The sequence below is a fragment of the Camelus dromedarius genome, chromosome 3 (assembly GCF_036321535.1).
Source record: "Camelus dromedarius isolate mCamDro1 chromosome 3, mCamDro1.pat, whole genome shotgun sequence".
Taxonomy (NCBI): Eukaryota; Metazoa; Chordata; class Mammalia; order Artiodactyla; family Camelidae; genus Camelus; species Camelus dromedarius.
Genome location: NC_087438.1, coordinates 97,271,855 through 97,299,776, shown reverse-complemented (window position 1 = coordinate 97,299,776; position 27,922 = coordinate 97,271,855). Strand labels below are relative to the sequence as shown.

General features: G+C 34.4%; 1 protein-coding gene across 8 annotated transcripts; it reads right to left on the bottom strand.

Annotated features, from left to right (window-relative positions):
* Positions 1 to 115: 115 nt before the first annotated feature.
* On the bottom strand, positions 116 to 27,685 carry MATR3 (matrin 3). Of its 8 annotated transcripts, XM_031449119.2 has the most exons (16): positions 27,553 to 27,670; positions 24,902 to 24,999; positions 15,483 to 16,572; positions 10,498 to 10,559; positions 9,471 to 9,512; positions 9,030 to 9,142; positions 8,587 to 8,639; positions 7,997 to 8,122; positions 7,323 to 7,448; positions 6,972 to 7,139; positions 5,714 to 5,845; positions 5,228 to 5,271; positions 4,740 to 5,115; positions 3,025 to 3,391; positions 2,407 to 2,528; positions 116 to 1,312 (listed from the first exon to the last, which is right to left on the bottom strand). In XM_031449119.2, the coding sequence occupies exons 3-16, from the start codon at positions 16,392 to 16,394 to the stop codon at positions 1,262 to 1,264; spliced, it is 2,694 nt and encodes an 897-aa protein (XP_031304979.1). In that variant the 5' UTR covers positions 16,395 to 16,572; positions 24,902 to 24,999; positions 27,553 to 27,670; the 3' UTR covers positions 116 to 1,261. The 8 variants fall into 8 exon arrangements, with proteins under 8 accessions (XP_031304979.1, XP_031304978.1, XP_064340405.1 ...); XM_031449118.2 differs by lacking the exon at positions 24,902 to 24,999 and having other exon boundaries at positions 27,553 to 27,685; XM_064484335.1 differs by lacking the exon at positions 15,483 to 16,572 and having other exon boundaries at positions 27,553 to 27,662.
* Between the last annotated feature and the right edge of the window lie 237 nt (positions 27,686 to 27,922).

Genomic DNA, 27,922 nt, shown 5'->3' with positions numbered 1-27,922 from the left:
CATGAGCTTTTGCCATTTCTTCACCCTTAGCATTCTAAACTCCCAAGGTTTTAAAAAACCATGACTAGTCCCAGTTTCATTTGTGTAACAGGAACAAGAAATCCACCAGCACCAAAAGCTTTAAAATGCAGATCTTTAGTAGCAATCTTTAGAACACTCCAGATTAAAAATGTAATAATTTGTTAAAGCATGCAAAAAAGTGTAACAGTGAATAAAAACCACAACTGACAAATATTTTGGCTAACATTTCAAACATGTATAACCAATGAACATGGCCTAGGTTTCTTTTTTTATTGGTATTCACTTCAGAAACTTGAATCCACAGATATAAGCAGTATATAACCAGAAAGTTACAAGTAAACACAGATTATACATGCAAATTCCTGTTCACAAAGGTCACATGTGCAAGTATATGAATTAGAAGCGTGCGTCTAAGATTATGGCCAAACTTTTTAAAATGCAGAAATGTAAAATTACATCTTGAAAATAAGAGTCTACACACTTCAAAAATCAGATGTTGCTTATACCAGATGTAGGACAGCTACAGGATTCAAGTGACAATAAGATTTCAAGAAATTAATACTGGTCAAAGAGAATGTGAATATTTTTACATTTCACTGAAATACACTGACTACTAGAATACGAAATCTAGCAGGAACTTAGGGAAAAAATTACAAAATCTAAAGCCAATTACTCAATATTTCTTATTACCTAAACAACTGCATAACATTAAAAGAAAACCGCACCTGCATTTTAATTACTCATATCACATTAACGAAGTTCTCCAAAAATGAAATGAAACCAAAAAAGCTTCAAACTCCAAATGAAGTCTCCAAGGCTCAGAGTAAAATGTGGAATGTTTCAGATGAAAGTAATAAAAATACAACTGGTTTTGTTCTTTATTGAATGGAATCAAAATTTTGACATTTCTTTGAAGCTTGGAACTACTAAATTTCATTTCTCTGAATGGTTCTATGTATTTTTCTTAGTGGTGCGAGTTGTCTTAAGTAGCTTACGAAGTCAGTCTCTACAAAGAACTTCTGTCTGTTAACATTCTGATAAAACAAAAACAATTCTTCATTAACTTAACCGCATATGTATTTTTGCTATAACACTTAACACATGAACAGACATCTATTATTTTTCCACTAAAACAAAAGAGTACAATAGGTTTCTTCTAACTATCAGTATTGTATTTAAAAAAGGTTAACATTTAAAAACAAAACCATTATTTTCTCTGAAATCATTAAGCTTCTTGCACTTAAGCTTCCTTCTTCTGCCTGCGTTCTTCTGCCAATTTATTCAGAAATTTCTGAAAAGAGAAAATAAAATTGCAAGAATTATGTCACCTAAGAGAAATGTAACAAATGGATTAACTCAAATAAAATGCTCTATCCAAGCTTAGGGACTTGAGTCTAACTATAACTTCATCAATTTTAAAGATTCAGTTATTCTTAGTAGGCAGCGTACAAAACTAAATTGGACACCACAGTAAGGCATGGGAAAAAAATGGTAAAATGTGAAAAACGGTTATTTCAATGTGTAATTAAGACTAACTTACAAGATGAGAAAACAAAGACCATAGTCACATAGAAGAACTGCGGCTGCCCCAATGACTTAGTTAAAATGACATGTATTTATTCAATGTCCACTCCATTAAGCCAAACATAGAAAATATTTATATTAAATTGCTGCTACTATTGAAAAGAACCACTGTTCTTAATATTCTAGTAGCTTTATATTATAAATGTGTTATCTCAAGGATAACAAGGAATTACCCTACAAGCAGTTCTTTAATTCCTACTTATAAGTTTTCCCCCATTTTCTATTTTAATACTTAGTTCTTTAGCCACTGAAACACCAAATTTCAAAACATCCAAATAGAAATTTTTTCTTAACTATGTTGTGCTTTATTAATTTATCTTTTTATCTTTGTCACAAAACTTTCTGAAGAATGTCATTATTAATAAATAATAATTTGAAGTCAAAGTAAAAATCAGTAAGTATGAAGGAATATGGCATTTTATAAAGTTGAAAAAGCTTTACATTATTCCACTTGGCTTTCAGGCCTCCAGTATCTTCCAAATTCAAGAAATTACCGTCTAAAACCCATGTGAAATTCTTAAATAACTTTAATCACATCAATGAATTTATAACATTTAGAATTACAAATTTAGGATTTATCAAATTTATCATTTATTTGGAGTGTATTATAGAAAGAGACTGAATAGATCTTTCTAGAATTCATTAAACTGCTCAAGGCCCATCAATAAAGAGGAATGTTATCTCTAGGATAAAGCATTGTGCTCAGTCCATAAATGGTACTATAAACATTTCACTCTCAATAAATTTACGCAACTTGTTTGTTTTCACAAAAGAACTCTCCTCTTTTAGATTCAGCCTTACCTTTAATTTCTGATAATGAGGAAGGCTGCTGCAATGAGTATTCTTTGCAACTTCTTCATTTGTATAAAAGAGTGAACACAGCTTACAGTAAAACCCTGTTTTAGGTATCACATAGTCTATACCTAGAACACAAACATACATTCTTACAAATTCAATAAACTGAAGATTTTAATAGTGTTCTCAAATCTTTTTCTCCTGTCAATATAATCTGAACGAGATAAGATTTGCGACAAATACAATATGGCCTAAGCTAAACAAAACAAAAACCATGACATTGTTAATAGTTTGCACTTAATTGATGTTTAAGGTCCCACACCTAACTGTTCTCTTAAAAAGGCTGAAATATAACAGATAAACAAAACAAAAAGCAATGTGAAATTCTCAGAAACCTTCATGAGGAGAAAAGAGAACATATTATGGAATGGTAACAAAAGATAATACAAAATCAGGAGACACGGGTAAGAGGAAAAGAGAATATATCAGTTAAGATTTACAAATTGTTCTGCATAGAAATAAATTAAAAATATTATCAGAGCTTATGTAAGACCAATGTAAAAAATCTTATTTAATAAGATCTGGGTGAGGGTCAGAGGGGAATAACAAAGCCTTAAATCTCACCAACAGGAACATTGGGTTGATATGGTCCAATTCTATACTCATCTGGGATTGCATAGTCCTCCTTGTTTTCATCACTTTGGCCATCTGCATTTTCACTTGTATCTTTGTTGGGATCATCAGCATTCTCAGCAGATTCAGCGCCTGGTTCTGTATTTTCCTCATTTTTAATTCCATTTTCCAACGCTGCTTCATTTTCTTGATCAAGTTCCTCGATCTTGTCCACCTTAATTTCAACCAAACCATCATCATTTTTGTCACCAGATTTAAATGTCATGCCCGATTTACGAAGTTTCTGAAGTTCCGAATCTTCCTCATCACCAACCTCATCTAGAGTGACAAAACCTTCCATACTCCCTGGGAAACGACGCTGTTAAGAAAGACAAATTTACTCTGCAACAATTATCCTGCAGCATCCCTTCCATATGCTTTACTTGAAGGGAAAGGGATAGCGTCTTTGTCTTTATTCATTTTCTCAAAAAAACAAAATAAAGCCTAATTTTTTCCTTTCTCCCCCAAAATTACTAATCTTAAAAAAAAAAAAACCAAATAAACAAAAAACTTAAGCTTGTTTTAAAACTAAATAACTGAAGACTTGCCTCACACAAAAAGCCGAAAATAAACATGGGGACATTCATACTCTACATTTCTGAGACCACTATGCTGCCAGGGAATGTATCAAAGAACTGATTTGATTAAAGCAGCTGAATGCCTTTGGAAGTATCTTACGATGTAACTCTTGTTTAGGAAACATTCAATCTAAAGTAGCATTGTGGTTAAACATTAAGCTCTGGAGCACGACTGCTTAGGTTTAAATTTTGGCTCTGTGATTTAAAGCAGTATAACCACAATTTACTGAACTTCTCCATGCCCCAATCTCCTCATTCATGAAATGGGGATAACAAAGTATCTATTGCATATGATTATTACACACAAAGACCTTAGGAAAATTTACAGCATGTAATAAATGCTCAATGATAATCAGCTCTTAAGAGTGCAAATATATTATGCAACAATCACCCACTTCAGCCAGAAAAAGGATTTTAAGACTGAATTATTTGAGTATGCCATCAAAATCTGGAGGTAAATATTAGCATTATAGTAGCTAAATATTGCTTAGAAGGAACCAGTGGAATACGATTACAAAAATCTCTTTTTAAGACCCATTTATCATAAGGGACTACAAAGGCATTTTAGTCAGTACACTATGAGTCTTTTGTGTTACTGTTCTTTTACCATGTATGTATTTTTATATTGACATTCTCTTCATACGATCTTATGTTTTAAAAGCTACTGAAGTACCTAACCAAGCTCACAATTCTCAAACAGAAAAATTCTTCAGGCTCAATAATTTTTGTCATAAGCATCCTGGGTCAGTTAACTTATTCACCGCCCATCTTTTTAAAAATAAACTCAACTATAAACGCTGTCTACCAGTACTTACACACTATGACTACAAAACAGGTACAGATAGTTTTAAGTCCTTCTCCTTTATTACTAAGTTTCCTTTGTGAATTGACTCCCAGTTCTACAATTTAGTTCCATTTTATCTATTTTTTGCAGAGTTTAGATTTATATGTTTGTATTATGGTTCACATCCATTTTTTTCTAATATAAATAAATAACTGATTCTCTTTAATGTGACCCTACTAACAAATAATTTAAAACATTTATCTTCGTTTTCTACTAAAACAGGTCAATATACAATCTTCCTTTACCTTTTTAAGCTTCTTCTTCGCAGCTGCTGAAGCACTTGCATTTGCATCTTTTTTCACAGCTTTGTCTGAAGGTTCCTTTTTCCCATCAGAAGCCACATCCCCTAAGTTAGCAAGATCTGTCTCATCTCCCACTGAACTGCCACTTTCTAGCAGTGCTGCTGCCTCTTCTTCATCTACAAGCAGCTCATCTTCAGATTCAAGAAGCATGTTAGGTTCTTGTTCTGTTGGGTCATCCTTTGTATCTTTTTCACCATCGTCACCTGACTTCTCTTCTTGTTCTTTACCTTCGGTTGTACTTTCAGTCTTCTGGGAACCATCAGTTTTGGATTTCTTATCACTTGGAGATTCCTTGCCATCTGGAGAGTAAGATCTCTTTCTAAAAATCACAAGATACACCTCAATGATTTCTCCTTAGTTAGAAAACAAAAGTTAAATACACTAGTATATATGTGTAGACACATACGCACAAACACACACAATGAAATTACCGGGATTTATCTTTCTTCAGTAAGTCAATTCCTCTGTTGGGAATCTAAAACACAAAATTTTGCAAAGTTAAATAAATGTATTAGAATATATTCATTTGTAGAATATGTAATTATCCAATAAACTAGTAATTAATGACCATCTTTCATATACCAACTAAGTTCAACCTCTGTAACCATACCTAAGAATTGAAGCTGCCTACAATTAACAGTTCATTACAATCAACATTTCAATAAAGAGCAATAAACATTCTGGTAACAAAACTCTGTTGAAATAAATCTTACATAAAATAGATAAAAATAATACAGGTGCTTTATACAGAATATTAGTTTAAGAACTTCTGCCCTAAAGAAGACCAGAAAAAGAGAAAAAGTTACTCCCTTTTAATAACCAAATCCTATATTCTTAGCAAAAATATTTGTAAGAATGTGTGGCTTGAAAAGCATGAAAACAAAATTTATAATGACAGTGAATCACACGCTACATACCCTCAGTACCAATTTTTTGTATTTTTCAGACAGGTCAACTTTCACACATCTCCCCTGAAACCAAAGAGCCTTTTTCAAACAGTGGTCAACCATTGCCATTGCATCTTCTCTGGTCTCCATCTCAATAAAGGCCTAAAACAAACAAACAAACAAACAAAAACCCAAAAAAACGGACAGACACTATTTTCAGCAAATTGTATAAAACTTCAGTGTTTACTATTTTTTTCCATCTACGTGTTAGGAGAATTTAATCTTTAGCATAGAGTGTTAAGAGCTAAAAATCATCCAGTGAAATAAGGACAACTTATCAGATTTACAAAGTAGTTTGTCCAAATGTTAAGCCACCTACATGCAGTCTTTCTGTATTTAAAAAAAAAGTCCAAAACCAACACATAAAGTACTATGCTTAGAAAATATTACTCAAAATATATTAAGAACAAAAAAACTAATAAAAAAGTCTGGAAGGATACAAACTCATGCTGCTACAAAAGGGTTAACAAAAAGAAAGAAAAGATGCTCTCCTTACTGTGAATTTTAAAAATGAAATACAAGTATGAAATAACTTAATCTATCCATTAAATTCATTTAATTTTGAAAAGTCTGTAATATCCAGTGCTTGTGAAGCACTCTCTCAGACAATGCTGCTATGACTATAACTGGGTACTGTTTGAAGAGCAAGCAATCTGACAAAATCAAAGTAAAGAAAGCCAATGTCAGGATGCAAAATTCCAATTCTGAAATTGTATCCTTCAATTATATGCATACAAATATGCATTAATTCACATACTGCAAAGTACATAACAGCATTAATGGCACAGCCAAAAAACTAACTCTCAATATCTATCAACTAAGGAAATTAAATTCATTACAGTACACTCAGGGGAATCATGCATAAAGTGGAAAGCAACAATATAATCCCATCTGAAGTAAGGGGGAAAGTATACCTATGTACACATAGGAAGATCTTTGGAAGCAAACTATGGAAATAAACAGCCATGCAAGAGATCAGATCTTTACTTTTCAACTTTATACTTTTCCATTATTTATTCAATGCTCTTAAGCTTCTACTATGATTTTCAAAAAAACCCCCAAAACTCACCATTTGGCTAGAAAATTTATCTATGAGGAGATAAAGGACCCCCCCCTACTCCCCGAACACCAAATTATTTCACTTGTTTTCTTTACTAAAAATGAGGAAATAACAAAAATCTTAAAGCACTTCCAGACATCTCTTTAAAAACTTCTTTATGTATATTACCTGACTTTTCATCCTCATCAGTATATAATTCTTTATTTTCCCATAAGGCTCAGCAAGCTTGAGGACAGCACTGTCAGAATAGCCAGAATGAGGTAAATTGCTGAGATGTATCACACGTCCAAGCTCTTGCTTTTGATCAAACTTCTGGTCTGGCTTCCCTTCAGGTTTCTTTAATTTAATAAACAAGGAGGGGGAGGGTAAGTCAAATGTTGGTAGGTATGCCGCAATTATTAGTTAATAGTTAAGATTATCCTAGTAATTAGTGACAATTCTAAATAGCTATTCAGTTAATAAATATTAAAATGATGTATTAAATGGTAAGTGACACAACTCTGGAAAGATAGGTATTACCTTTATTCTTTTGTACTTCTGGGATAAATGAACTCTCACTGGCTTGCCAAATACTAATGCTGGTGTGGTTGTGTAATAATCCACTGCAGCCTGAGCATCTTCTGTGGTTGCCATTTCAATAAACGCCTGAAATTGCAAAAAAATTATTTCCAAGAAACAACCAAATAAATCCCACATTGCTCAAAGTCTTTCCAGATACATAATCATTAAATAGAAAGCATTTTCAAAAATCTAAAGGCAGAACAAAAAAACCAACATTGCTAACTTACTATTTTACTAAAGATCATCTCAGATTTTATTACCTTCATGATACGAAAACTATCATTTATTATGCATACTGAGTTTGAAATAATAATTTGGCACCAATAAGGTAAAAGTTTGAAATGGCTTTCTAAATAATTATCCTTATATAACCCTCACAATAGTAGTATAGTAATAATAATGGCAATGTTACTGCTCAAGAATCACAATTTATAAAGTTATTAATAAACCATTAGTCCTACAATTTATTAGTTCAGCTATTGGCCTTCTCCTCTATCACATTCCATATTGATGACTTAAGATCGCACTGAGTTCTTTTTCTAATACAAAATTATGTAATCCCTTTCTAATACAGAATTATGTAATCCCTTTAGAATGTATTTCAGTGATGAATAAATACACTTAACTCATACCTCATTAATTTTATTTAGAATCAGATGATTTGAAATAACTCCAAATGGTTCCACCAGCTGTAACAGTTGATATCTCAAATTCTTCCCTCGTTGAAAATCCATGATGTGAACAACTCGGCTAGTTTCCTACCCATTAAGAAAAAATCAAGTCAGTAGGTCTCTTTAGAAGCAGTATGAAACAGGTTATGCATTAAAACTATTACAGTCTACAGTTAACCAGAACAGAGTAAACATTTAAAATAGTATCTCATATCATTCTAGAGAATTTAAAAAACCACACAGGGAAGGAATTATCACTGGAGTAAATCTCAAACTTTCAGAGAACAGTCTGTACTGATATTTAAAACTGTGTACATACACAACTGGATAGCAAAGTTCTTAAGACTCTGAAACAAGGTGAGATCTCTAGACCAAGAGCATGTAAAAATACATTTTAATTCTAATCCAAATCATATACAAAAGCCTAACAGTTTTCAAACCATCTTCCTATACTGAGGACTATGACACATACTCAAATTAGCCAGGATTTAGGTCAAACACCATTCTGCCAAATAGCAAATACACTAAAAGCAAGAGCTGTTATTACTGACCACTCTGCCTTTTTGCATGTGTCTTGGTCCTTGCAGGTTTCCATTTCCGGCACCTGTATGGGGAAAAACATGTTTTTCAGTCTTTTAATAAATATACCTGCTTTAACAGGCTATTTTTTCCTGTAGGTTTTGGGGGGGGGGTGACTAGGCTTGCTTATTTATTTATTCTTCAAGGAAAGACTGGGGCTTGAACCCAGGACCTCATGCATGCTAAGCATGCACTCTTACCACTTGAGCTATAGCCTCCTCCCAACAGGCTATTTTAACTGGAAAATGGACAACTTTCAAACACAAATGAAAGGATATTACAGATATCATTCATGTTGTCTATGCAATGCTATTTTTGAGTTAAATTTCAATAACACATCTTTTGCCTACAATTACTGCATTTAATTTTTATGGGAAAAGCTCTTAAGGAAAAGTAATACGAATTTTATAATCACCCAGATTCCCTCTTGGTCCAACTGCTGGTCCCCCAAGATGAAATGAGGGGGGTGGAGGTCCCAGAATTCCTGGTGCTGGGTTTGTAGATTGCTGCAACATGAATGGATCACCCCTAGTAACGTGAAGACATAAGGAAATAAAGCATGATAAGTAGGTCCACCAGAAATAATTAGGATTTATTGTTAAAACATCCCTACTATGACTATGATTTCAATCTTTTGGGGCATTTATGTATGAAGTTAACTAGAGTAAAATCTGTAATTATTAAAAAATTACTACACAAAATAGTTTCTAAAAATTTTTTCACTCACAGTAACTTTTATCCAACTCTCATACTCAATGAAGAAATTAAGAAAATATTTTATGAAATGTTGAAAATTTAACCTGAATTCCTTACATTGATCTCCTTAATAAACAATAGCTTAAAAATTTTAACTTACATTGTGTGTCCTGTATCATTGTCAGGATTCCATTCTGGATAGCTTTAAAAAGACCAGAAAATTAACTTTAAAATAAAACTGTCCTTTTCACAAAGTAGCCTTGTTTGGCCTTTAAAATAGAGATTATTTATTAACAAAGTTATATAAGAGTCTAAGTGTTAGAAATACTATAGTTTAAAACATGTAATACAAAAACTTCAAAAGGAAAATTTCAGAACTTCAAATTAATCCAAATGAATGAAAATAAAGTTTTTTAGTATTGTTTGAAAATGTAGGTAATGTATGTTGCAATTAAAATTTTCCTGTACTTGTTAATTCATACAGAGGAAAAGCACTGCATGAGGGACTGGAAATGTGGGTTGTACAGGGAAACATAGGCCAACCACAGATTTTCTTTCTCCAGCATTAAATACTACGAGCAGAGCTGAGTTGTGGCACAAGACAGAAAGGACAGCCCCAACAGGGCACGGTATATGTAATAACTGCCACTTCAGTGAACAATGGGTATCATGTGATATTTAGGCAGGGAGATTCTTTAGGAATTCAAATTCATTCTAGCAGCTTAAACTCATAATCACAGCTACCTCTAAAAGCAAAAAATACATTCTGAACAGTTCTGCTTGACAACTTACTTGTAACTTTGAATAACTTCCTCTCTTTTCCATGTCTTCTATATTTTTAGAGTATGTATTACTACTGTTACTGAAAATGCTCTTATGAATTTGTTCTGTGTATCAAAGGCCATCTTTAAGTCTATTAAAAATTCTTTCAATCGTATAAAAAGAGCCAATGTTTAGTTACCCTAGAAATAATATTAAGTAACAAAATACCACTCTCATGGCATCTAAAATTCCATACACAACTCCAGATTTAAATATTTCGTTTGTTATTGGTATTGCCTGGACAGTATCAACTATGCAGTAATAACAAAGTGGATATTACAAGTATATGATAAACTCCCCCAAACCAATCAATGGCTGTTTCTGATTCACCATAGGGATGCTTTAAAGGTATTTCAAACTCCTACATTTCAAGAAGAAGCTGGCATCGACGACTGTGACTTGCTCCATTGATATGTTGACTCCACTCCTGCAGCAAAGTAAATTCGTAGAATTAACAAAAATAAAGCCAAGATATTTTCATTTGAACCATTCAAACTCTAGGATGTTAATCTATATGCAATATCATAGGCTGTAATAACACCTGCTCATTCACCAATTGCACTTAATTAGTTTAAAAGCACTTCTTTTAATCCTTATAACTTGATCCTGCCCTCAAATACGCCATGCACATTCTTGGAAAAACTGGATAACTTGGTTAACTTACTAACAGACCTGACAGGAAAAAGATACAGAGTTAATAAAGATCAAGAGTAATAACTGACCTCAAGATCAGGAGACATATTAATTTCTGCTGTGGACCAAACTGAATTATTATTCATGTCATATTATGAGAACTGCTGTTTTATACAACTCTTAAATGTGATAAAATGTCCATGCTTCTATCTACTTTTCTAGAAAAGTATGTTATAACGTGATTAGGTAAAAATAGTATCTTTAACTTCATCCAGTCTTTGAGGATGTTCCAAGTGTACTATAGCCATAAAAAGCTACTAAGATGATTAAACAGGAATGACTTTTCTAGTAAAAGGAGTGGCTCCCCATTTACCAAAAAACTAAGCTCCCATTATGTTTCCCAAAAATACAAAAGCAAATTTCAGGAGTGTTCATTTCTAAATTCTAGGAAGGAAAACATCATATTCCTTCATTATTTGCTCCTTTGTGATTATTTTAAATTTGACATGATTAATTTTTCCTATTTTATTCAATAAACTTTCCTTTCTTTAGTTAAAAATCAACATGTAAGTGATTAACATTTTAGGCAATGTAAGAAAAAGGAGTTAGGGAAAGTAGGCTTTGCTGCCAGACTGCCTGAGTTCAGTTCCCAAGGTGCCACTTACTAAATATGAATTCTTGGTCTAAGTTATTTAAATTCACTATAATTCAATATTCTCCTAGGGCTTTGTGGAAAACAGGTGAATTAATGAAGGTAACCTGCTTAACAGAACACTGCCAGGAACATAGGAAGCATTAATAATAAAAATTTTTTTTAATTAAAAAGAAAAGCAACTATTACTACACTGCTTATAAAGCTATCTTGTTTCTTAATTCCTGCTTTACAAGTATTACTGTTTCACAAACCCTCACAAAATAAGACAACTTTTCCAACATCCACGCTATCTAACACTTGGAATATAAAGCATGGTTAGGCAACGTTTTAAAAAGGGAGTCTCATTTAGAGCTCAACTGAAATAAGAACAAAATTACAAGAGATACCATTCTGAAGCTTTTCAAAAAGTTATTTTTTATAAACTAACTTACATTTTACGAGTTTATACACACTTCTATGTCCTTTAAAATTAACTAAATTCCTGTCAAAGAGGTAAAATGGAACACATTCAAACAGAATGGCACTTCTCAGAACTTGGGGAGGAGCTTATTCTCAAAGCTAGATTGCCTTTTAAAAATAATGGCTAATAGCTGAGGAACTCAGAGACCTCTTCAGCTGGCTCTACAACCAGATATCTGGGATATTAAAAGTTTGTACTTGCAAAGACCCACTGACCTGTTGGAGGCCACTTTAAAAATGGCTATAACCAAGAGGCACCATAGATAAAGTTCACAAAATTCAGAAGCGGGATTAAACAAATACCTTAACATAGAATTTTGAACTAAAAATACTTAATTTAAAATATCCTTGAGAATATCCTTGAGTGTGTTGGGAGAGGAGTAAAAGTCACCCTATTAGGCATGCTTCTAGTTAATAGGAGATAGAAAGGGTATCTAGTTAAACAGAAGTAATTTATATCCAATGCCCCATGCTCTAAAGGTTCAAACCTGTGAAAAGTGTGGCTGGTCTTTCAAAGTACTAGAAGGAAGGCCAAGATCAAAGAATCAGTTATGTACCTCCCAAGCCCACCCATTACTAATCTGCACTACCACACCTGGCCTTTTACTACTATTTGGTCTAAGGTAAGGAGTAAGAGTCAAAAGGATTTTAAAAATACCTTTATCTTTGGATTCTACATTGAGGTAACTCTCAGATCAGATTAACAAAGAAGAATTCACTTTTTGAATTCAGAAGCTCTGTAGGAAAAACTACATTCACTTTAACGTCACTGAGATACCTAAATTATATAAAGGAAGGATAATTTGGAGAAGCACAACTGGAATGGCAGAATAAAGAAAAACCTAACAGTTTCTAGAATAACACTAAAAGGAAAACTATGAACTCAAGTGATGAGACAGTAAAAGGGCTGTAGTGGGCAGTTTTAAGTGAAAGGAATTTTGAGGCAAGTTTAAGGTTGTGCAGAAAAGCAACATGATGTTCTAAAATGATCTAGAAAGAAACAAAAGCAACATCATCACTGAAAGTCACTTAAAATAATGATGAAAATTAGATGTTTTTTTCACTTAAAAGTTTATTTCATAGTAAGTAGAAGTTTTGATCATGTAGGCTATTTAATATAAGTGAAAAGAACAGATTTTCCAAGTTATGCAGCAATACCAGAGAGCAGGATTAAATGTTAAAAAAATTTTTTTCATTATCTATTTTCACACAGAATTTTTCTCTAAAACTCATTGATTCGATATCAGCTATAAATGAGAAAGATCACTACTAAAAGTATTATTTTTTTCAATAATGCAGATACCCAGAAACATCAGCTATGCTAGAAGATACACTGAAAGAATTTGGCTGCTTGAACAACTTAAAATTGGTCCAATTTACACAAATAAATTGTGTATCAATCAGAGGGCCTCTAAAATAATTCTTAAACTTTTCTAATATTTTGTCAAAATACCAAAACTAGCTAGGGCACATGCATTTTTACAGGCTACAAGTACCTCTTGCATTAAGTAGAGTGTCTTACTCTTAAATCCAAAGTTTCAACAAATACTTAAAAACTGTTCTTTTGTCAATTTAGATCCATTTACTATCATTAATCATTTATATCAATGTTCAGGAACTAGATGGTAGCAACATTTGGAGAGAAAAGTATAACTACGCATAAAAATAGAATTTTTTTTCCTGATTAAAGTCTTTCTTGGTTTTCTTTTGTGTTCCTTCACTGTTTTTTTTTTTTTTAAATGAGCAAGCAGCAAGGTTAAGTTACTGCTCAAAGTCAGGATAAGGAGACTTTCAACAATAGTTTTTGATTTATGACTCCAGTAGCAAAGATTTTAAGTCCCTCACAATCACTTGCATTTGAGACACTGTAACTAGCTATTTTCCTTGGAATTTAGAGAACCTATCTGAAAATATTAGTCATATTGCCATTTCTGCAAATAGGCAAGAAGTAACGAAATTATTTTGAAGTCACCAAGTTAAATGGACCTTTTCATTAAATCAATTCATACCACACCTAAAACTTGAAATTAAGTACTGAACAAAAACTAAATTCCATGATATACTTAGTGTATCCAACAAATGTGAAAAGTCCAAAACACCTACTAAATACAATTTCCTAACTTTCATGAGTTTGTGGTTCTGTCTTAAATGAAAATTAATCTATGAACATAAATTTACCATTAATTTAATTTGATGTGGATTAAAGATTAAAATATTCCTTGTGTACTTAAACTATGCATTAATTCCAAAGATTTTTGTATTATAGAAATATATATATTTAGCTAGCAATTACTTTTTAAAGTTTTTTTCAAAGTACTCTGTAAATTCAAGTAAGTCTCTTTTCTTAATTATGAGACAAAAATAATGAGATCCAAACACAGAAAAGGGACTGATGGGTAATACTTTTTAAAAGATTAAACACACAATCTCTAATGACCTATATGATTTAGCTTACTCAAAAATCAATACTCACTAAAAAATGCATTTAAGGGGGATAGATATGAAAAGAAAATGACCCTTCCAGATGTTACTGTAAAGAAAAAACCCTGTAACAGTAACCATCAAATCAGTTTCATGGCAGCAACATGTTCTAGTTAAGTATAGCACATCAGGAAAAATGGATGGTCAGATTACAGATCAAGCTAGTGGAGTGCTATAATGTCGACTTTAAGTCAACTGCACTGTATATTGTGGGGAAAAATCAGTGCAAATGATTAATACTGAAAACACTGAAAGAGAAAGGATAATGTACTTAAAAGGGCATTTTGAAAAAGTTCCCATTTTGCCAGATGTGATAATTAAAGCAAAGGAGATTTAGATTTTTTTTCCCTCAAATGACTGTACCAGAAGTCTAAGCCTAAGTCAGAAAAAGAATGTGCTTAGGAGGAACACAGAGCAGGATACTGCAGTAGCTGATTTTTCCAAGTCTCTAAAGGGACAGATGCAATATGGGACAATAAAAAGTGAGTTTTGAAGTATGTTTAAGAAAGTTGTGGAAAAGGAGAAAAAAATGATGAAAAATTTCAGTTACAGCATGAGAATTTGTGTTAAAGGGAAATTAAAAAAAGGAAGAATGAACTAATCTAAAATATGAAATATACTGAAACAAACACCAGGGCTCTACATTAACTCTTTCCCTGTAGCCACAGATAAGGAAAAAAAGAGAATTGTTCAAGAATACATCTTTACTACATACAAATCAGTAATTAAGACAGATGGAGAGCTGAAATCTAGCATCCTGAATGGCAGAGCACATTGACTGCAAAAAAAAAGGAAAAATACTTAAAACAATTCAACAAAGCAGACAAAAAAACCTGCTTAAATATACGATTAAGAAGAACATATTGATGCCAAAAACCAACAAGATAATCCCAGTGGATGACAGCTTTGTGGCCAGAAGTAATCTAGGCAGATTATATTAATGTAAAGCCCTGGTTTAAAATGCTCAAAACAATTACCTTCCAAATTAAGTGTTCTCAAAAGTATAAAAATTCTTGATCAACTCTGTCATCAGACCACAGAATTAGAGTAAAAGATATAGGTAAACACAGAATAGGCACTACAATGTAAAAGAAATTAGAAGTATCTGTTGCATTAACTCACCTTATTAGAATGAACTGGCAAATCACATATAGAGCACAGATGGGGATAACCCTTCGGTAAGAGTCCATGGAAGTCTTCAATATTGCTACTTGGAGGAGCGCCCCTCTTTTTCTCAAAGAGAGATCTCTCTTGTAAGGGGCCAGGACCACGTCCCATTCTCTCATACTCACTGTCAAATTTATGATAGTTATGCGAGGTCTCACCAAAAAAAGAATCATCCCTACACCTTTCTCCATCTCTTAATCTGTCATCTTCATAATCCATTCTGTCATAATAACCAGATTCTTGAGAACGACTTCCATGGTCATAATCAAGCACTGGGTTGAGACTAGGACCACGATCATCAAAACTATCTCTTCTAAAGTGCCTTTTTTCTTCCCAATCGTCCCTAGGTACTCTGTATGGTGGCTCCCGTGTAGCAGATCTGCCATCTCTACCATAACTCAATGTAGGGCCTTCTTCAGTTCTCCTCCTTTTAAGCTGCAGAAGGATTTGGGGCAAATTCTCAGGAGTAATCTTGTCCTCTGGATAACGACTCAGTTCATCTAAGTCTCTAGCAGACAGACCAAAGCTGGCCAAAATGTTACTGGCCTGGTCTGCATCTCCACGGTGTTGAGAAGACAAAGGGAGTGGACCTCTACTTCCAATGTTAAATATAGACTGCAAATTATGGGAAGAAGTACTAGCAGAAGACAGTGCACTATGAGCTCCTTGTTGATTCAATGAAGAACTCATTCCAAGATTCATTAAACTAGCAAGGCGTGCAGTACCCTGGTTCATCCTTCCAAGAGATGCTGGCATACTTAAAGACTGGGTAGCAGCAGCAAGAAGGCCTATTCCTGCTGCAGACAGGTCACGCCCATGACCCTGCGAGTCCCTACCGAGAGATGACTGCTGGAATGACTTGGACATTGTAGAACTATCTCTTGTCTAGTTTATAGATCAAAAAAACCTTTTTTTTAAAAGATGGCCAAAAAGAAAGCTCAAACTAGAAAACTAGGTTAACTTTGCTTCAAAAAATGGTAACGCCAAGAAAAAGGATCAATAAGGACTGTAGAATCTTCTTCAAGCTGAGAACCAGCAGACAACTCTGTAGAAAAATAAGCAATTTTAGTCATAAATCCCTTTAAGTAGATGCCGTTTTTTTTAGAAAAAAAAACTTACGCATCACGTTGATTTAAAAAAAAAACATTTAAGATCTCAAACTTACAAGGAATTACATATCTTAAACAGATTCCAGATGTATGCAGAGCCTGCATATAGATATTTAAAAAGTAGTCTTTCATGCTAAAGTTTAACTATTAAAGGGAATTTCATATTGAATTTAAAAACATATCAATTGAAGGGCTAGATGTCTGAACACATCAAAATTTCAATAAAAATATAGATGGGTCTTTTTGTTTGGAAGAATAAAAATACACCCTATAGTATGATGCTTAAGTTCCAGAAGACTAAAAACAAACAAAAAAATCAAGTCAGCAAGTCAGCAAGATGAATCAGTTGTATTCTACTTTAGAAAAACGAGACCTCTTAGCACTAACAGAAAGAACCAAGTAAAATCACAGGTAAATGAAGCTTAGGTGTCAAGTACCTAGTATAAGATCTAAGACCAAACATAATAGTTGAGACTTTTATGCAGCAAAATCAACTTGAGGTAAAGACAGATGTGAAGAAAAATAAGTGACTTCCTACAGTTTAAGGATTTCTACACAAATTTAAGCCAAAAAACTAACTGCCTTCTTACTGTTCATCCTATATTGGGCAGTGCTTATTTCATTATCAGGTAAGGAGAACTAAGTATGGCCAGTACAGAAAAAGGAGACCTCCCAAGAAAAAACCCAGATACAGGAAGTATAGGTGACTTAAAGAAGTGAAATTCCCCCAGGTTGCAGCCATCAATGAGCTCATTTAATGCTCAGGGCTACAACACAGCACCTCTAGAACTCAAAACAGGTGAAAATGAAAACGAGATCTTGCTTACAGACTTCTGTAAACTTTTCACAAGAACAACCCCATCATCTAGAAATTTTAAATTCTGAATACAATCCACCAAGATGTGTTTCTGGATGAAATTATTTTCATTTTCTTTGTTATTTTACCTCAAAAATTGTTAAGTAAGAATTTGCAAAGCATTTATGTTATCTCATAAACTGTTAATGATGTACATACAAATGTCCTTTATGAAACAATTTTATAATCACAACTACATACAGAGATTAAGTCTTAAATTGTTTGCTACAGAATTCTATTAGGAGGCATTGCTTAGTTGTTTTGATCACCCATACACCTAAGCACCGTTAGTTTAAAATATTAAACTTCATTAACGTAAAAACCAGGCAATATTCAATAGTTACAAGTCTATTATGGGACCAATTCCACCAATGACAGATTAAAGTAAGGAAACACTGGACGAAAACAGCGGTAAAGGAAGTATAAAAAAAAGTTGCAGGCCAGACTTAGTTAGATTTTACAAAAAGATGTAACAAAGTTAAAAAGACAAAGAAATGCCATCAGAAGTGACTGGAATTACAGATGTTTTTGCACACCAAGAGAGATGAATTTGAGAAAAGACACCAAAGAAACTAGTTCTAGATGAGATCCACTATGTAAACTACTTAGTGCTTTAGGATTAATAAAATAAAGACAAGAATAAGTGGACTTCTTTGGATGAAGGTTTCTTTGATATGTCTCATAAATGTCATATGGAATGGCAGTTGAAATACTGCATCAACATTGGTAGGACCCTCTAAATTTTCATGTATACTTTACTAAAAAAAAAATCAAAACGGTTAAGAGGGTTTTTGAAATCAAAATTTTAAAGTATCAAGGTTACTATGAATTGCAGCTTTGCCTTTGATGTGACAGCCAGTTTTTTATATTATTAAAAAGCTCATCTTTTGAAAGCAGTATTCTTTTCCCTCATGGAAATTATACAGTGGCATTATGATCATTTATATTTTTTAAAATTGATCATATTTTAAAGAAAAGGTTGTTGCACTGGAGATCTCAATTACTTTGCTTTGCAGCATATATGAAAATGGTGGATCTGCAAAAAGGAAAGGTTAAGAGAAGTAAAAGATGGTAACCTTAGGACAAAACAGAAAATGGATGTCAGAAAAACTCAGAAAAATGGCAAGACAAACCATGTAAATCCCATGACAACTTGTAATTGTAATATTAAGAATAACCTTAGAATTTCTGTGACTGTTTCACCTTAAAATGCAGTCCCACACAAGGACATGAGAGCAGTATTACTGAAAAGTAACCTAAGTCAGACTTTCGTTTACAACAAATAAAAACTTACCACAATGCCGAGACATTAACTAAGTTACTGAAAATTTTTTTTAACGATTAGCTTCTTTTAAAATTGCCTTTCTATAGTACATTATACTAGAGGTTACGAAAATTTGAGAATAGTTCCTTTGAGATAACTGATCTAAAATGTTACTGTCAAAATCCAATTTACCCATTTAAATTCATTATACAATAAATTCTAAATGCTCATCAATGCAGAATCTTTCACCTCCAAAAAAGAAAGTACATCCTTCCTATCCCTCCCAACAGTAAACATTAATATTATCCATAATTAGGCTTCACAAATGCCATTATAACTACAATCTGATATTCAAATTCTTATTGAACAAGTTTAAAGCTCATTTTTATAGACAATTCTGAATAACTAACCTAGAACTTAAACCTAGTTCATGACATAACTGCAAGTGCTACTAAAAATGTTAGCTTTGTGTTCAACATTTGAATAAATTATCTGTATGGTTAAGAAATGTTTTGGGGGGGAGGGTATAGCTCAGTGGAAGAGCACATGCTTAGCATGCAAGAGGTCCTGGGTTCAATCCCCAGTACCTCCACTAAAATAAGTTAAAGTAAATAAATAAACCTAATCCCCCACCCCCCGCAAAAGAAAAACAAACAAAAAATAAAATAAATAAAATATTAAAAAAGAAATGTTTCAGTTAATCATATTAAAACCCACATTCCATTAATGTGAAACAAAGCTTAACACACTCGGAAAATTCACTGAGAACAGAGAGTTATTTCATATCTAGACTTCTTTTGTAAAATAAAGATACTTATTAGTTATATTATGCACTCTTTCTGAGAGTTATTTAGCAGAAAGTAAAATGAGCGTTAAGCAGTCTTCAGTTCTTTAAAAAAATTATAGAAAAGAAAAGAATTTCGGCTTGTAAATCTAAAAATGCTGTTTTAAAGGTATCTAATACTACCATATGGATCTTTAGCAATTGTGCAAAATAATCACTTCTTAAAAACAACTAATTTTAAGATAGTATAATCATAAAGGCTTGTAGAGATACTCAGTGAAAAAACTACATGTTGACATTATTCTAACCCTTTAATTCCACATAAAAACTTATCAACAGTTAGAAAATGATAATTTCTTATAGTATGTTCCCTTTCTGAATTAAAAACAAAAAGGTACAACTTTCAGATTTTCCACATTTTCTATCAAAGTGAAACACTCTTGTTATTTGTTAGCTTATTCATGTGCAAATATACCAAATATATATAGTAACCAACAATACCAATACAGTAAAAATGTCACTGACAGATGACAGAGATAGTTCACTATTAGTAATTTAAAGAAGCATCATTTGGAAAGGCAACTGCTTAAGTTTTGTCATCAATCACACAAAAGCACTGATTCTTGTGGTAAGAACTTTTCAACCAAGCACCTGCCTAGTTTCCAATTAAAGCACAGGGTTGGGAGTAGGTGGTTATAGCTCAGTGGTAGAGGGCATGCTTAGCATGCACGAGGTCCTGGGATCAATCCCCAGCACGTCCATTAAGAAAATACAGATATACATTACTGTATATAAAGCAAACAACAAGGACCTACTATATAGCACAGAGAACAAACTACATTCAACTTCTTGTACTATAATGGAAAACAATTTGAAAATATGTATGTATGTATATGTATAACTGATGCTTTGCTGTACACCTGAAACACCAATCGACCACATCTCAACAAAAAGTAAAAATTAAATTAAAAGAACTTAAAGTATAGGCTAAGGTTAATTATTGCTTATTTTTAAATTTCTCAAGTATTAATTTTATAATGGCTTTATAAATAACTTATCAACATAGTTTCCACTTTACAGTGTTAAATTTTCCTTTTAATAGTAGCTTACATCATTTCATCTTGTCAATATATTTTATAACTTGTATTTCATTTAAGGGTTTGACTTTTTAAAAATGTTATCTGAGAAATGATTCAGTTTTATATAGAGAGCTTGAGCCACTTTAAAACCTTATACTTGACTGAGTCTGTGTTCTTCAGTGCCATAATCTCATCTCAGTAGGACATGCCTTTGAGTGACTGAAAAAATCTTTCAAAAAAAATTTAAATGGTAAATCCCTCAGGAAATAAAGTCCCAGCTGTATTTTTTTTAATTGAAGTATGGTTGATTTATAATATTATATTAGTTTCAGGTGTATAGCATAGTAATTCAGTATTTTTGCAGATTATACTCCATTATAAATTATTACAAGATAATACCTGTAATTCCTTGTGCTGTACAACATACCCTTGTTGCTTATCTAGCTCTAGTAATTTCAATTTTGTATAAAGCAGCATGCCTCTCATCACACAATAAGCAAAGATAAACCATTATAAAGTGTGGCACCCAGGTAGACTGAAAAAGAAGTACTAGTATTTTTAAGTGCTTTAAGACTATCACTCTTAATCCGTATTACAGACCTTGGATTCAACTTCTAGCTTATTTCTTGATCCTTAGGCTAACAGTGCCTCCAGCTGCTAAAACAGAAATCTTCATGATAATCCGTAGAAAGAATTCCTATTCAAACTTGGAATTCTTTTCTTCTTCCTAGGTTTAAACTTTTTGCCTAGTGACTTTATCAATTAGACATTAAACAGTTTCATATTAAAGCAACACAGAAAACTTGTTAAGTAAACCCATACTACAGGATAGAACGTTATTCCAATTAACTGACAATTTTGACTCAATTTGATATACAACACTAACTTGGCTAACTCTCTACTTAAAAGCAAAATTTGTGGTTTTCCTCAAAATTTTTCACTCCACTCCACTTTGATCTACTCTTGGTTCCCAGAAACATTTGTACAACCTTGATTTGATATAAACTGAGATTTTTGGGGAGTGCAAGTGCCTGGATGAAAATAACTGTGTGACCTTGGGCAAATTACTTAACATTCCTGTGTTTGTCCCCTTACAAGTAAAATGAGAATAAAAATAACACGCAATTCATAAGGCTGTAAAGATTTAACAAATTAGTCTACATAAAACACTTAGAATGGTGCCTGGAACATGGCAAGCACCATAATGATCATCTATTTTATGTAATCTAATCCTCAAAACAAATGAGAAAACAAACTTCAGAGGTATAAGAACTAATTCAGAGACATATAAACTTTCCACTTGTACTGTATTCCCTATTTCGCATAGCAACTTTTAACATCTCATCTGTTTCTATTCAAAGCCAGAATTAAAATTTGAACTCTTTTACTCAACCAGAAGTCAACTTTAAAAGACCAGATTTAAAGAATGTTAGGAACCTGGACAAGTAAGAATGAAGAAGCAGATTCTAGTGAAAGTTAACAAATTAAACCTCTTCCCCCTTCATTCTCTATTACCAATCTACCTTTAAATTACCTTCTCATCCTTCAGAAATGCAGTCCTTACCTATTTCCTTAACCATAACCTTACTCTCCAGAGGATTACTCCTTCAATCTTCCTGCCTTTCAGATGGCCTCCTTGTATCCATGTTCAGCTTCCAATATAAACCTCCTAAAACATCACTCATTATTTTGTACTCTCCTGCTCAAAAACACACTACTCCCTATTATTTACCACATGAAATCCACACTATGGTTTTCAACACCTTTCATATATATTGGTTACATCATACTTCTCTGAACCTATTTTCCACCATGTGCCAATACCTTAATAGAAAGTTCATTTTATGAGCAGTTACACAGTCTGCCCAATACTTGTGCAATTGTAACTATTCGCTGAAATGTGTCTCTCCTTTCTCCATTGGGGGGTAATTAGGTTTATTTATTTATTTACTTATTAATTAATGGAGGGACTGGGGATTGAACTCAGGGCCTCATGCATACTAAGCACACACTACCACTGAGCTATATCCTACCTCCTCTTTTCTTTTAATACTAGTAATTCTTTAAAGGCCCAACATCTCCCCTTTATATTAAGCAGTATACAAATCACAGTGCATACAAACACCCAAGTTTAGAAACAATATTAACAAAACCTTAGATACCTTCTGCCTATCAATTTCCAATGATTCCTCCTCCCCTTCTGCAGTCTCCTGTTTTAAAGTCTTACCACTTAATAGACGTATATCCTTTAAAAAAGGGTTAATTTTGCATTTCTTAATTTTATACAAATCAGCTTAATATGTATTGTTCTTACTTGCTTCCTAAAACAGATTTATTTATCAATTAAACCTACACTTTCACTGCAATACAGATGCCATTATGGCACATAAACTTATTCATTCTCCAAATGATGATTATTTAGACTGTTTCAAATTTATTATTATCAAGAATGCTGTTATGAGTATTTCTTGGTGTCTTCTGATGCTTATGTATAAAATTCCCTCAACTATTGTTCTTTTTCAAAATATCATAGCCCATATCAGGATAAATAGGTGAATATTAAAATTTTTCAGTTGTTTCACATCTTCTCACAGCAAGAAAATTTTAAGTACAAATGTGTGTACTGCTTTGCTATTACTGTTCCTTTCCCAACTACTGTATGAGTCAGGTGCTCAAACACTTGCCTTTAAACTTTCACAGATTATAGGCTCTTCTCCCATTATTCACTATACCAAAGGAAGATGTTTAATATCCTAGTGATTCCCACAGAGAAAGAAAAAAACCATACAAATCACCTTGAAAGACTAGAAAGTTATCTACCTTCATTAACAACCTATGATATTGCAGATCAAAGATCCCAACTTTCCATACTTGCATTTACTGCCTACCCACTATGACATCTACTATAGGCATCTCCCCAGCTCTTTGCTCCTCTTGTCCACCAGGACATCCAACAGCAATAGCTGGGAAGAACTATCCTTCCATCCCTCACCATGGGAACCCCCTTCTTTGTCTTCCTACTACTTTGCTTTTCCTACTAACCTACTAACCTTTGTTTTCTGCCTTCAGACAGGTATCAACCACCACAGGCTATTGGTACTCAAGACAAAAGAAACTCAAGAGATATGCCATTTAAAAACTCCCTAGGAAAAAAAGCAAGCATATCAATTAAACTTCAGAATAGTTTTTTAAGTCTTTAAATAACTAAATTAAAATTTTAAAGTTTTTAAAAATTAAAAAAATTACACCTGAGATTACACTGCTACCTCATGTAAACTTTAATTTCAAAGACTTCTGAGCATTATTTATAGAGAACATTAGGCAGGGCTTGATTTACAACTCAAAAATCACATGGGGGCTGCAATACATCAAAGATATTCCATCCATTCAGATCTGCCACAGTAATAAATTATATTCAGGTGAGGAAAGATAACACAGGATCTTAACATAAAACCTCTATTGTATTACAGTTTATACTTAAGATACATACCTTAGTAGATATGATCTGCAGTAAGTCAAAAGCTAAAATACTTTTAAAGGCTATATATCTACAGTTCTTTCAATTCACTGGCTTTTCTCTATGCTCTATCTTTATCCACTAAATAGCTTTTCTAACTATAAACCTCTTTATCAAGCATTTCAGAACCCTTAATCCCAATGATATAAAAGAGACCACTATAGGGGAAACAGTATAGCTCAGTGGTAGAGCATGTGCTTAGCATGCAGGAAGTCCTGGGTTCACTTCCCCAGTACCCCCATATCAATCAATCAATCAATCAATCAATCAATCCATCCATCCATCCATCCATCCATCCTAATTACCAACCCTCAAGAAAGCCATTCCATCGCTATCATTTAAAATTCTTAGCTATTTCCTGGACGGTGTTAACCTTGGAATAACATATATAAAACACTGAAATTACACTGTCTACATATCCCTGCCACCCCACCCCCAATAAACTTAGTACTGTCCCATCCCAAATCTCAAGTCAGTCAAGTATACCTAGAACCTGTTGCCACAGGAATGGACAGTTTTAATGTAATTCTAACTAAAAGAGACATACAAACACAGAACACAGACTTTTACCTAAAAGACGTACTAAGAGCCATTATCTAACAAGGCATTAAACAATTCTTCGGTCTTGATCATTTAAAAATCGCTAGTTCATACGTAATCTAATTAGCATTACTCCTAATAATTGGCCGTAATAATTACGTAATTCCTTTACATAAGAATGTCTTCAGATTCCTTTCTTTAAATATAATAACCAGAGTATCTTACACAAGTACTTCTTTTTGTCACTTCTGAACAGTCTGCACTTCAGATTTCAGGAAGCTGGCTCATTTCTATCTCAATTTCCCTCAAAAATACGTGAGATCCTAAAAAACAAAACATGAGATTCTGATCTTTCAAGCAGTTCTAGTATTTAGGGAAAAGTTTCACTTTTCCTCATTACAAAAGTAAATGTACCTTCTCGTAGAAATTTCAGAAAAAGAGGAAGAAAATACAAATGACCCATAATGCCAACATCCAGAGCTAAAACTTTATGGTTATCTCAATTTTACGCTTATTTACATGTGCTTTCAAAGAACAAAAAATCAAATTTTGTATCAAATTTAGTTTATTACATTTTCTTCTCAATACTATATTCCACTATAATTTTCCCATCGTTACTCTCCTTAAAGCATTGTTTTAAATAGCCATATAGATTTCCACTCGATGGCTACACTATAATTAGCAGATCTCCAAATGCTGAATTTTTTCGATTTTCAATATGCTTAAAAACCAACATTAACATTTAGGTACACAAATCTTTGACACACTAGTCCCCGAGAATAAATTCCTGTAAGCGCAGTTCTTCCATTTTTAAACCTATTTATTATAACACACAGAACCTGAATCAAGTATCCAATCAAAATTCAAGCGTTCCAAGAACACACCGCTTCCTTGGGCTTTAATTCTCTCCTCTATAAAATGAGGGATTTGAAGTACTTGTTATTTCTATTATTACATAAGACATTTTCCTTGCATTCCTCGGTTGTTAAAATTTGTTTATATAAATTGACTTTAATTTGATTTAGTGTTTACACTTCCCTAAAAGCATTAGTAAAATCAGTATGTTTAAAGACTCTCCACATACACAATGTTCAAATTAAGGGTGGTTCAATCCTCCCAAATTTAGTTCAAACTGCTATGTAAAAGCAACTTCACATAGCTGAGAAGGGAGATATGTAAAAATAACCCCTTGGGTAAAGTATACATTAATGTTACCAGCATATAAAACGCAAGGTAAGATTTGTAAATTTAAAGCACATTCAACACAAACGCTTCTGGCCAACGATCTCTTTTCCGAATCTTACATAACCATCCAGAAGAATCTTCACATGGTACTTCAATTGCGTTTAATTTCAAGTTTAGTTAAGTGGAAAAGTCACACGCAGAGTTTTTGCAACAAAAAACTGTCTCCCCCGGCTTCTTGATTTCCAAAACAATACTAACATTAAACAATTATATCGATAAGACTCGGTAGATGACTGAGCCATTTAGTTTCTAAAAGAAATTTTACTTCGAAAATGTGTGAAAACAGCCTAAAATATAATTTCTGCCCGAATACAACTGTTTAACTTCACCTGGGAGAAAACTGTTTTCTCATCTATTTAAAAATCTTTTATCAAGCTCCGCTCAACACGCAGCATCAACGCAAAATCTCATGACTACAGCTTGGGAAATCAACGACTCGCACTCTATTCCAGAGCGCTTCAGAGACTAGAATTTCGGAGTCGCCATAACCGTTCTAGAAATATCTGGTTGGAAAACTGTAATTGGTCCAATAGGACCATTCCACAAGATAGGGTCGCAGAACAGGATAAACATCTACGAGATATTCCTTCACAGTAAACGGAAAAAGTCCCTGTTGAACATATTATACGGCACAGAGCCGGCAGTGAAAAGAACGATGCGGCGACTACACCGCCGTACTCTAAACCCTTTGTCTGGAAACCGGAAGGTCCCACACGACATCATCCTCTCTAGAGGAACGGAGACTGATAGTATTTTAATAAAGAGGAAAAGGAATGTGAGGGGACTCTCTAAACAAGAACAAATCTGCCTCGCAGCATCTGCAGAAGGATTTATATACGACGCAATACGAAAAACAAGCGTTAACGTTTCATTTTTCGGCCATTTTTACGCGATGGCGGGTGGAGAGGGATTGTTTCTGAGGTCCGACTAAAACGCGCGCGCATGTATTGGTGGGCGGAGGACAGACGATTCTTAGGGGGCGCTATAAAGCGATGGGTGAGGAGAGGAGCGAAGGCCGCGACACCAAGAAACGTTGCTCGAACGGCTAAGCTTCTCAGTCCGTGAAATCCTCCATTTTAGGGCACATTTTCATCCACAAAGGGGGAGGGGGAGGCAAGCATACGTGGGGCTGGCGCTATCCAAGGTCTTCGCTATCTTAACTATCCTCCCCAAACGGCAGGCCCCCTATGGACAGTCGGTCCCTCAGGCCTCAAGCGCTCGCTCCTCCCTCCCCCTCGGCGCTGCAAGCCCGCGTGTAACGGGCTCGTCGTCCCGCCCCCGCCCACAGCAAGCCCAGGACGCAGGAAGCCCTGACGATCGGCTGCCACCGGCGCCCCCCGACTCTCCCGCCGCACCCTGGCCCCTTGGCTGAACGCGTGTCTCCCTCCGGGACCGCTCACCTCCGCCGCCCGAGGAGGCTGGTTGCGCCGCCACTGAGCTCCTAACATGGCGGCCGCCGATCAGGCGGCTCACATACGCAGCGCGGAGGGAGGCAGAGAGGGGGAGCGGGAGCGAGCAAAAAAGGCGCGCCGCCGGCTCCCCGCGGCCCCTGTCGCCGTCGCTGCCTCCTCCCGGCAGATGCAGAGAGCCCCCGGCCACCCCACCCCGATTCTTACCCGCTTCACGCCTACCTTAAGGAAAGGAGAGGGAAAAGGAGAGGTACCTCTCTCCTAGCAAGCGGGACGCGGAGGCTCCCACAATCCCCCGCAGCAACGGCGCTGGTAAGAGGTGGCAGCAGCGGCGGCCGCCCAAGAACAAACCCAGTCTCGCGAGAGAGCTCGCCCCCACCCACCTCGGGTCCCGTTTCTGCGCGCGCCAGGCCCCTCCCCCTACTCAGCGCGCGCACGTCGCTCGCTCAGTTAGCAGCGGTCGTTGTTCTCTAATTCTGAAGTTCGCCTGTGGCGGGAAACGGAGATTTAGAGTTACAGTCGAGTCCCATTACCCACAAAGGATTTTTCCCACCTCTCCCCTCAATTGCGTACTGCAAAATTTAAATAAGTG

What these genes read in the sequence shown, in the direction of transcription:
- MATR3 (XM_031449118.2), bottom strand. Translation starts at nt 16,394, where the DNA reads ATGTCCAAGTCATTCCAGCAGTCATCTCTCGGTAGGGACTCGCAGGGT. An exon ending in TGCCAGCTTCTTCTTGAAAT is followed by an intron (nt 9,513 to 10,497) that starts GTAGGAGTTTGA and finishes GTCTTTTTAAAG; the next exon opens with CTATCCAGAATGGAATCCTG. An exon ending in ACATGCAAAAAGGCAGAGTG is followed by an intron (nt 8,123 to 8,586) that starts GTCAGTAATAAC and finishes CTTAATGGGTAG; the next exon opens with GAAACTAGCCGAGTTGTTCA.